This window comes from Aspergillus ibericus (genome assembly GCF_003184845.1).
Source record: "Aspergillus ibericus CBS 121593 unplaced genomic scaffold BO80scaffold_93, whole genome shotgun sequence".
Taxonomy (NCBI): domain Eukaryota; kingdom Fungi; phylum Ascomycota; class Eurotiomycetes; order Eurotiales; family Aspergillaceae; genus Aspergillus; species Aspergillus ibericus.
Window position 1 is genome coordinate 41,773 of NW_020292191.1, and position 11,059 is coordinate 52,831.

The following is an 11,059-nucleotide window of genomic DNA, read 5'->3' on the forward strand; positions in this document are numbered from 1 at the left end:
ATCTACCAGTTCACGTCGCTTAGTTGGAGTTTGCGGGATCGGAAGGCAGTCCGGTTCGCGCTGGATTTGTCCATTCTGGTGTCCCGATGGGGGGAGCGTTTCTCGGCGGCTGGGGATGGGGAGGTTAGCTTGGTTTTGGCAACGGAGTTGTTGGTGGTCGTACCCTCGGTGTTGGTTTCGGTTTCATTGGTCATCTCGTAGTTGAGCACCAAGTTTTTGATCCGTTGCTGCTCCTCCCGGTCGGCTTGCTGCTGACTTCTCATGGCCACGGCGAAGGTGGAATCAGAGGGCAGGTCGATTGTGCGAGTCTAGGCGGTCAGCATGTCTTAACGAATGCTATTGGCACCCATACCTGCTGTTTGTTGCCCTTCTTGGTCATTAGAGAGAAAGCCATGGTATTGGCGATGGGCTTAGGTGCCTCCGAGGGCGCGTTCTCAAGCAAAGCCTCACGGCCAGAGCGCTTCATCGGCAAAGGAATGTCAAACACGCCCTTGCGTTCGAATTTCCGAGATTCCATGCTCTCCGCCATCATCTTCTCGAATTCGCGGTCGAACTCGGCTTCTGCCTCTGGGTCGCGCTCCTCTTCTTGACGAGTCACAAAGATCTCTTCTTCAGACTCACTATCGCCATTCTGCTCATTTGGACCGGACACCTGACTTGTCAGCACTAGGCCATTACTGTCGAACTGATAACTTACTTCCTCATCGCTGGACTCTTGATCCTCTTCCGCTTCAGGGATCGCATCTTCCTCCAGACCTTCATCCGACGAGCTGCTTTCGGCATCGTCCTCGTCAGGCTCGGCAGGTCTCTCGGAATCTTGCGTCTTGAAGTTCTGTGCCACAGCGTCACTGAAGGTCTGCGTAGCCTCGGCCAGATCCGTTGCCAACTTCCATTGAGGACGAGTCATCGAGAAGGTATCCTGGACGAGGAAATCAATGTCCATGGGCAGGGGGTCTTTGGTATGCATGTAGTACTGGTCGAGTTAGATATAGCTTTATTTGAGCGAATAAGACCATACCTGGAAGAAAGTCAAAAAGAAATCAAGCTTCTTCTTCGCAGAGCCCCGATCAAAGCAGTGACCGCAGGTGTCAAGGAGGGTGCAGACCAGGCGGACACGAAAAAAGTCGTCCGGCAAATCGAGCGGATTGATCTTTCCGGGCATCGGCGTGCCATTTTCTGCGCTGTTAGTGACCATGTGGAAATTGGCATCGACGACTCACCATGACCGAACGTAACAATGCGATACAAGGTGTCAAAGATCACCGGCGAATCGATCATCTTGTAGTTGTAGAGCTCTCCCAGGTACTTGACTTCGGCGACACGCTTCTGGTTGAACTTGAAGTCGTTCTGCTCTAGACCCAGTGTGATCTGCTCCAAAATGTTGTCCACCACTCCAATGACGAAATCCTGGTGATACCGGTACAGGGCGCTGACGAGGATGGCGAGAAGGTGGATATTGCCGTACTTGACCTTGACTGGCTTGCTGAAGACACGTTCCAAGATGTCGACCACCTATCTTATTAGCCACATTTTCTACCTGCTTAGCAGGCTATACTCACATCCTGTTCCTCCCAGTGAAGCTTTCGGATAGACTTGAGGATCTTGGTGTAGTTGCGCTTGTTCATGTCCAGATAGACCAGTCGCCGGATGTAGGATTCCATGGGCGTGCGCTCCTTCTGCTGAATGGCAGGTCGCGGTGGCGGATCGACATAGTAGACCGCATTCTCAATGATCATCCGTTCTTGCTGACCCAGATGCTGGACGGTCTTTTTCCGTCCGAGAGTCTCCAAGAAAGAGGCCATTCTTGGAGCGGTATCAGGATTCCGAAGCAGATAGCGTCCACAGTTCTCCAGGAGATGTCCAATGATTTCAATGTTCATGCGAGAAAAGTCGTCCAAGGAAACCTTGAAGCAATGGAAGATTATATGCTCCGGGACCACACCGAACTTGGTCAGCTCGGCGAGATAACGGACGTTGCTCATCCGGACCTGACCCAGGAACTCCTTCGACTTGCGACGCTGAAGACTCCGGAACTCTTCATCCAGATATGTGGTAAGACCTTGAGGAATATCGGGCATGTACTGTCCCAGAGTTGCAACCAAACGCGAGTACAGTGGCAAAAGGTCGATACGGCCTTTGGGAACATCCGAAACCGCCTTGATGAGCCTGTTCCTCGATGCCTTGGAGTTGAGGAAGCAGAAGTCTAGTGCCAGCTGGTCCACCTGATCCTTGGTCTGCAGATCGGGCAGTTTTGCGAGAAGGGCATCCACCTGAGCTCCGACGGTCTTGCTGGCGATAGCCATAGACTGATCATCGGCGTCCGATGTCTTTTCCTCGGATTGTTGGGCTTGACCAGTCGGCTCTGGCTTCTCATCAGCACCTTCATCTTTCCTCTTCCCTGCCTCATCGGTCTCGGTCTTTTTCTTCTTGCCGTCCTCCAGCAGCACCGCGGGCACTTTACCCTTGAGGTCGACCAGATTTTCGTAAAAGCGTCTCTCCTCTTCGTCCTCCCAGATGCCGGCGCCCTCGCCTTGTCCACGCAAGTACTCGCTCGCCTTCACCAGGCCGATACCTCCGCCCGCGCCAGCATCAGCAGCCTCCTTCTCCGCCAAAGCTGGCATTTCCACACCCAGAACCTCACACAAGACCTGGGTATTGGCAACCAGCCTCTCCAGCGATTTGGTCTGTCTCTCGAAGTTGGCCTGGCGGTCTTCGAAGATTTCGCCGCTTTTGACGTAGGCTTCGGCGTTGCGACGGCTCTGGGCGGCCAACGCTCTCTGGTCGCGAACCACATGCGCCTTGACATCCTCCAGATACCGGTTGAGGATATGCTTGAACCGAAGCTGAACCTTCTCCGAAGTAAGCGGGGGATCATTCTCTGCGTCGCCCGTCTCGTCCACACCCTCGCCGCCACCGTTAACAGTCTCCGAAGCACTAGTCGTAGCGCCATCAGCTTCCACAGTTTTCCTACCCTCCTCAACCATCTTCACCCCCAGCACATCCCAACTAAAGCTCTTCACGAAGAGAACCGCAAGAGGCAGATTGGAGTGATCGCGATCATGTCCCAGAAGGTCCTTCAACACTTCCAGAGGAAACGGTTCCGGATCTCTATCCCCATCTTTCCCAGCTGCCGGAGGAACCCTCTTCACCGGCCCATCGGTCGCTTTGGCACCAATACCAACCACACCATCCTTGCCCTTCGCCCCAACATCATCCGGTTTCTCAATATCATCCAACGTCTTCAGCACCCCCACCAGCCACAGCTCCGTCACAACCCGCAACAACACCCGATGCCGCGACAACCGTTCCTTCTCCTCACGCTCGCGCACCTCCTGACTAAGCGCCTTCAACTGTCCCTTATCCGGCGTACTCAGACCCCGCCCCAGCAACCATCCAATCTGACGGGTGAATTCCCCAGGACCGAATCGCTGATGCAGCGCACTGGTAATCTCCACCCCTGTGGCGATTTCCCCGGGCGACTTGAGTTTGCAGAGCCCTTCGTAGCAGGCGGAGATGATTTCCGATAGGTATTTGTGTAGCGAGAGCGTGCGGATATCGGTCAGGAAGGTTTGTTGGGCCGCGGCGTTGATTCCGGTGCGGAGACGCTTGATGAAAGCGGTGTTTTTCTTCAGGGCTGAATCGAGAGATTTGCTGGTCGGGAAGACATCTAGGTGCAGTTAGTTTTGAGCCCGAGTCATCACCGATGAGGTGGGGAGAAAGAGAATACCACTCTCGCCGGCCCACACCCTCTCATTGAGAAGACGGAGATCGCCTGTCCAGCAACAACAACAACAACAACAAACGTTAGTCGGCGTAGCTCTCAAGATGAAAAAACCGAGTGGAGAAACCAACGCTTTCTATGACGATCCATTGCTTGGTTGTTTGCTTGGTTGGTTGCCGCCGTGCGGTGTCACCGCAATCCGCGCGTGGGTGGATTTCAACTCAACTGTCGTAGGGAACCTTTCAAAGAGTGGGAAAGGAAAACGCTGAAGTGACTTGAACGCCACATTGGTGAAGCGGGCAGGGACACACAAGAGACGCGCAATGTCTCGGGCGTCAAGGGGGGAGGGGGGCGATCCAAGCCTGGTAGTGGCTGACTGACGGACGGAAGTTGAGTGAAGAGAAGCACGCTGAGCCTGGAGAGGTGGGCCGAAGGCGGAGGGGAAGTTTGCTATCTACCCTGTAACCCTTAGGCCTTCCAAGGAACGATGCTATGCCATACTCCGTACGGAGTCGGCTCGTACATTCTCTCCCTTTTCTTCCTTGCTCTTACTACTCATTATCAACTGAGCTGGAATACACATTACCATACCCTCATAGGTGAAACGCATTACATTCTCCCTCTCCCAACCCTACCATACCTGCTACCTACCCCTCTTTTCACCATCCATCCCATCCCCTCCCCAACAACATCACACTTCATTCAATACAACCCCCACCACCCCCCACCCCTCCTCTCCCCTAGACGCCTCCGTAAACCCCCCCTCCCTCCCCTCCTCCGGATCCAACAACCGCGCCTGAAGCGCATGCTTCCGATCCTCCTCACTCCAACTATAATGTCGGACCACGGGCGGTTTCACCGGTTTGCCTAGAATCCGGCTGCTGGGGTCTTCCATGCATGCTGGGTGGTGGATATCATCTTGATGTGGGTGTGTAGGGAGGGGTTCTTCGGTAGTGTGGGTGGAGGTCGAGGTGGAGGGGATGCTGGGGAGGGGGTCTTGGGGTTGGATATCGTGGGTGGTGTTGGTGGTCATTGTGGTTGTGGTTTGGAGGGGTTTGATGAGAGTAGGTAGATGGTAGATGGTAGATGGATGGTAGGAGGTAGGTTAGGTATTTGTATTCTTGGGTATGTTGAGTTGGTTGTAGATGGTTGATTGCTAGTGAGCTAGAGAGGTGCTAGATATGAGAGCAGCGATAAGGTGTCTGCGACAGGTCTATATCTCTGGCATCGACCGTGGCGAGTTATGTGGGCTGACGTCTCAATGCGGCCAAGACATCGAGCCGGCTGCGTATTGGATAGGAAGGACCTGGACACCAGGGGATACAAATCAAGGGTTGGACCTGAAGTCATCCAGACATCATCTGCAAGTCGGCACGTGATGCTGATCGAGACCCATGGATGCTCCCGTCTACGCGATATACTCGAGATTATCATACATATGAAAGCTTTTGTTAGAAACTTATACCATACAGTCGTGAGGTCCAGGATGGGACAAAATTCCAACCCCCATGACGGACAAAAGAAAGTCGGTGACGAATCGTTGACGGACGTCGCACAAGACACAAGTAGGGGCGCCCACATGTGCAGACCCTGACTCATAATGGTCAATGCGGTCAGAAGAAACATGGTGGACATCGCACGTGGACAAACAATACATCTGCCTTGGGACCGTGAACAGAACGCAAGAAGAAAGGAACCGCCGTCATCATACACCTTCATACAGCAATAGAAAATCGACAGGGTATGCCCACGCCACGCTATGCGAGTCCTTGAAAGAAAAGGGGAACGTTGCAAATATGTACTCAGAATCCAAGAAGTCGTGTCAGATATTAGCAGATAATGTTTTGTATTTTATTTCGGTTTGCGCCAGAAGTATTGCTATGAGGGTTAGCTAGACTCTCGTCGAGCGGCAGGGGAACGTACCTTATGCTGCTTGCGGCAGTTACGGAGCCCTGGCTTACGAAGATCATGCACGACTGCCTCCCGTCGCATGTCATCCTCATCGTAGTCAGGAATGTAATAGTATTCGCTTTCCAAAGGCTTTCCCGCTGCGTCTTTGCCTTCCCGGGCCACCTTGCCAATGCACTTGGTGGTATCTAGGATGGCGCGGATCTCATCTTTGGAAGGGCCCTCTCGGTGGTGGCTATCCCGCTTCCACAAGGTGGGGGGAAGGTTGTTCAGAATGGTCGAAAATGGCGTCGACGAGAGACGTGAAAAGGCCAATTGGTTGACCGCATGGTTCTGAACGCGTTCAAAGCTCTCGTCAAGGGGCTCCAGCTTGGTTGTCAAGCTCTCCACGGACTCGCTCGCCTTGGACGGTTGTCTCTTGGCGGGCTGGAGAGGCTGGGCGGAAGCCTGGTTGCGGGGACGTGCAGGCCGGAGAGGGGATTCATCCGCCGTAAAGGAGGCCATGCGAGGAAGGATATTGTCACCAAAAGGGCCAAAGGAATGGATGATCGGGTCATTTTCCTCGTCATGGTCAGAGAATTCATCTTGTTTACTCAGGTCACTCAAGTCACTGGACTGTGAGCTCTGGAATAAATCCTCAACGATGGAAGACTTCCGCGTGACTTGGACCAAAGGATCTTCATTGTTGCGACGAACAGGAGAAGCCTCATCTTCGTAGACAACCACTGCATTGCGCGAGCGTGTCGGGGTATATAAGGGTGAAGATGGGGGCACCAACGACTTCGCTGCCGGCGACGGCGAGACCGGGGACGCCAGGCGCTGCCGTTCAACATTGGGGCTCTCGTGGAGACTCTGACGGGACTGTGCGGCACGTTTGGGGGTAGACTCCTCCCAGGTTTGTTCCGAGTCGGTCGATGCATAATCCTTCCGGTCATGTTGAGGCCATTGGACCAGCACCCGGGCGTCATGGACATCAATCATGATGTCAGCATCCTTGATATCCGAGGTAAAGGTCTTCCCCTTGGCCAAGTCATATGTTTTCCCCTGACAGTGCAATTTGATCCCATTCCATCCCATGCACATGATCTCCACTCTATCGGGGTCGAAGGGATTAGGTGCTGGCTTATAGGTGGCCTTGACGTGCACGCGTGATATCATCCGGTTGGCGGCCAGCTGGTGATGACACGAGGCACTAGATCTTCCCATCAAGATGGGCTCCCCGCTCTCCGAGAGCATGATAGTGGGAACGGCGGACAGAGGGGTTCGTTCGGAGCTGGATGAGGTAAACGTACGCCGGGAAACCGTCCGGGGCAGGGCCATTCGAGGGGGGGACGAGGACATGATATGAGTCGACGAGGTCGGCACGGGGGTAGGATAGGTCGAGACAATCCCATGATTGTCGCGTGCTACACGCTTCTGTGGACGAGGCAGTGAGGGAGACGAGCTCAATGGCTCAAAAGCAGGCAACAGGGCCGCGGGACGCTTCACACCTGCCACAGGAGCAGCCAGGCTGCTGCTCCTTGGAGGCGAAGACTCCATGATGTTATGGGGTAGGCCGTCGTACCAGGCACGACCCGAGGACGGATTCCTAAAACCACTCGAACAGCAACCAGAGGGGGTGGGCAGAGGATTTAAAACAGATCAATTGAGTTTTTTTTTAGTCGCGTCGAGACAAGGTTAGGGGAGGAATGTCTAGTCTATGGAACGATTCACGAGAGAGTCCCCGAAGGAAAGAGAAAGACAAAAAGATGAAGCGTGTCAAGGATGAAAGGGAAGGAACTTTGAGGCTTCACCCCCCAAGACGAGGGCCAGGAGGTTGGGAGGCACGAACTGGAGACGACCAGGCAAAAACGAGAAACATTGAAGAAAAGGGTGAAAGGATGGTGTGTGGTGGAATGCCTGCCGGAACGGAGCGTCTGGTCCTTCCAGCGCGGAAATGCACGCTTACAGCCCGAGACGCGTTCGATAGGCGCCGACAAGGGTCGAGAGCTCCACCACTCAACTCGCGCAGGCTCGCTCTTGGACCGTCCGAAACTATGTATGCAATTTGCACAGCCGGCTTGGATGGGTATGGGGTATGGGGAACCAACCCTGGCGGCGCCCTGAGTTCCTGTTGTCCCCTGCGTAAGGAAGTATACGGTTCATTCATACAAAGTATAGCCTCGCCGATGACTGAGGCGCGTCTCCGGGTCTAGGAGTCATGTGCTCCGCGTTGTCCGGTACGGTCCCCGTGACTGCGCGCCTGGTCACGTGATCTGTCTCGGCCAATGACGACCCGCCGCCTTGCCCCCAAGAGCCCAGCCATGTGCACGTTGCAGGGATTTCGTACAGATCGTGACTCGCCAACCCCTTTGGGACTAGCGTGTGTGACTCGAACTGACGGTCCCGGACGGTTCATGTCTGTTTGCCTTCATCCGGTGGGGGAGGGGGGGGGGTGGAAGAGACGACTTCGTCTAGGACTCCGTAAGACCGCACCGAATTCGTGTGCTTCTCGAACAGCTCAGAGGCAACCGGTCATCCGAATTCACCATTCTCATTCTGATCGCGCAGCCCGTCCGTGCGGTGACAGGAACCTGGCAAACCTCCGGAACCTTATCCCCCAGTCAATGCCATCATCACCCTAGTTCCCCGATATATAATCCCCATTCAATGGTGTGTCCGCCCCATCCCAACCACCACCATCGCCATTGCGTTACTTAAAATATCACCTCATGATGTAACCACCCGGGCGCCAACAATCGCCATGAAGCAAGCACCCAACCTACTTAAACCCCGGCCCAGCATTGGCATGTGAACCGATTCCAACCAGTCCCCCGGATCCTCAGAAGATGACGAAAGTGAAATCTCTGCCAGTCACCACCGCGCCAGCTGGTTTGACATGCCACCCATCTGAATTCGAAGACCTCACCGATCGATGGCTCCACTTATGCACATTCCGGGCCAGTGATATCAGATCCAGTAGACCGTGCATGACGCATGTGGATGCCCTGGAATGTGTCCACCGCCCATACTTTATCGGGTCTTCCCCCGCCGATATCCTACGATCGAGGCCTTTGCACAACATGGGAACACAACGGAATACACTGGAATGAACATAACTACTGTACAAGCATTGATTATAACATGAGACACACAGACCGAGCTGCTTAGGGGAATAGGAACATGGCGGCTAGAAGACGAAATCAGTGTTACTTTGCAGTAGAGAAGGTAAGGTCTAACCACAATCGTCTCCATCAAGCGAATGGCGACGTGACAAATGTGACAGAGGCTATATTTTCCAAGTCACATAAGACAATATAGTAAGATACAGAGAAGAAAGCAAGCGCACTGGACAGAGAATCATGAACAAGACGAACAGAGGCATGAAAGTTCTTCTATTTGCAAGCCGGTCGGGAGACCTGGACCAACCCGAACAGCGGTCTACCTTTAGTAGAAGACATAGGTGGCGGAGCCGGAGAGCACCTCAACCTGCAGGGAGATCAGTCAGGGAACTTAGGGGAGAAGGAAAGTCATGCAAGGGGCTTACAGTGCAGCCGGAGTCGTTGGAGCCGGTCTCGGAGTAAAAGGTACCGTCCTCATACTTGCAAGATCCGCTCAGGTCGTCACCCTCAATCTTCACGTTGAAGTCGAGCTTGGTGGAAGTGGTAGGGCTGTTCTGGAAGAGCGAGAGCCACTTGCCGTCGTTCTCACCGACACCCATGTTGAGAGGAGCCCAGTTACCGTAGGGCTCGCTGCTGTTACCCCACTGGCAACCGACCTCGGTGGAGACACCCTTGGGGTTGATATAGTACTGGGCGGAGGTGGTCTTGCCCTCCCACTTGTAGTAGGAGTCGCCGTTGGGGCAGGTCAGGGGGTGAAGCTCGCTGTTGCTGGCGACAGCGAGAGGGATGGTCTCGGACTCGGTACCTGATCTTATTAATGCGTGTGCTTCACATATGCCGAATTGGATGCTTACCAGGGTAGTCAGTACGGCAAACCGCGACATCCTCGCTCAGGTTGTTCTGAACGTGAACACCGCCAACACCCTCAATGCAAAGCTTCTTGGACAGAGCCGAGTTGGTAAGGTAAAGCTTTCCGCTCTTGCACTCAATACCACCGACGGACTGACCAGTCGAACCCTGGGCACTGGGCCACTGGGACTTCTGGTAACCGGCAGGGCAGGCATAGGAGCACATGGCTCCAGAAATGCAAGAGTCGCCGGTGACACCGGTCACGATGGTGTCAACGATCTCGTCGACGATGGTCACGTACTGGATACCGGACCAACCGCCGAGTCCAAGGTAGTCGAGGGCAACGGCACCGTACTCGGAGGGGAAAGTGTCGCAGTCCAGCTCACCATCGGGGAATTCCTTATCCACACCGGTGGCAGAGGACGAGCTGCTGGCGGAGGCGCTAGCGGACGCACTGGCCGAGTAAGAGTAGGAGCTGCTAGTCTTGGTGCTGGTAGCCTTGCTGCTGCTGCTGCTGCTCGAGTGCTTGACGGCGACCTCAATGAATTCCGCAGCAGCCGCGAGGGTAGCCGAAGGGGTCGTCGTGGTAGAAGAGACGGTCGAGGAAGAGCAAGCATTCGCAGGAACGCTTCCGGACCACGTCAAAGTTCCCTTGCGGATACCAGCGCAAACCTCATCCAGAGAGATGACCTTTCCGTCGAGGACATAGGTGGTGACGGTGGGACCGGGCACGGTGACGACCTCGGTCTCGGGGGAGCGCTTGTGGTGGTGGCGGTGCTGGTGGTGGTGCTGAGCAGACACCAACGATCCGGCCGTAGCCAAGGTGAGGGCGACAGTATTGAACTTCATCTTGATTGATATGGCACGGGGCGCGAGCTGTTGGGTATTGCGTCAAGTGGACCTATCTATATCAACAAAGATTAGCATGCGCTCGACCAGACGGTCTGACATGGCGTCTTGATCCCAGTCCAATAACAATTGAACTATACTGAGGGAAGAAGATGCTGCACAATGCCGGCTCAGGGGTACCAGGCAAGACAATGAGCGAGGAAGACATACACCGAATCACAGCAAGCCAGTCGCGCGCTTCTTGCAAAGTCTGTACACGAAAGGAATTTCTCGTGAATTGCCGAGAAGGTTTATGAGAGTTGAAGGAGTGAAAGGAAGAGAAGCAGGTTCCCAAAAAGAGCGTGCGAGAGAGAAACTAGTTCCCTCTGGTCGGATAGGAAAAACTCGCAAAGGATAGCAGGCGAAGGGCCGAGATGAAACGCTCTGGGGGAGACCAGGAAAATGTGGAGGGATCTCGAGGAGAAAAGGGAATCGGGAGGGAGATGAAGGAGGAGTAAAGACTAAAGTCGCGCCGTGGTCCAGGGGGGGGGGGGGGGGGGAAGATAGTGTGCAGGTGGGAAAAGACTAAGGAGGGGGGGACAAGGAAGGCGTGCGCTGACCTTTCCAGGGGGTGAACCAAAGGAACCAAAGA

The 11,059-nt window shown here is 54.5% G+C and overlaps 3 protein-coding genes across 3 annotated transcripts; all 3 read right to left on the reverse strand.

The window, feature by feature from the left end:
• Positions 1-2: 2 nt before the first annotated feature.
• BO80DRAFT_460211 (uncharacterized protein) lies at positions 3-7,168 on the reverse strand (the record flags this gene model as incomplete). The annotated part of the gene is made up of 9 exons (XM_025722379.1): positions 3-109; positions 164-308; positions 353-652; positions 698-973; positions 1,019-1,176; positions 1,221-1,512; positions 1,560-3,667; positions 3,728-3,772; positions 5,641-7,168. The coding sequence occupies 9 exons, from the start codon at positions 7,166-7,168 to the stop codon at positions 3-5; spliced, it is 4,959 nt and encodes a 1,652-aa protein (XP_025569266.1).
• Positions 7,169-7,293: 125 nt separating this feature from the next.
• Positions 7,294-7,882, reverse strand: BO80DRAFT_291761 (uncharacterized protein). Its single transcript, XM_025715002.1, has one exon. It carries the CDS (start codon positions 7,776-7,778, stop codon positions 7,419-7,421), a length of 360 nt encoding a protein of 119 aa, XP_025569267.1. The 5' UTR covers positions 7,779-7,882; the 3' UTR covers positions 7,294-7,418.
• Positions 7,883-9,055: 1,173 nt separating this feature from the next.
• sun1 (SUN family protein UTH1) lies at positions 9,056-10,428 on the reverse strand (the record flags this gene model as incomplete). Its single annotated transcript, XM_025721830.1, has 3 exons — positions 9,056-9,097; positions 9,156-9,535; positions 9,585-10,428. The coding sequence occupies 3 exons, from the start codon at positions 10,426-10,428 to the stop codon at positions 9,056-9,058; spliced, it is 1,266 nt and encodes a 421-aa protein (XP_025569268.1).
• Positions 10,429-11,059: the final 631 nt, after the last annotated feature.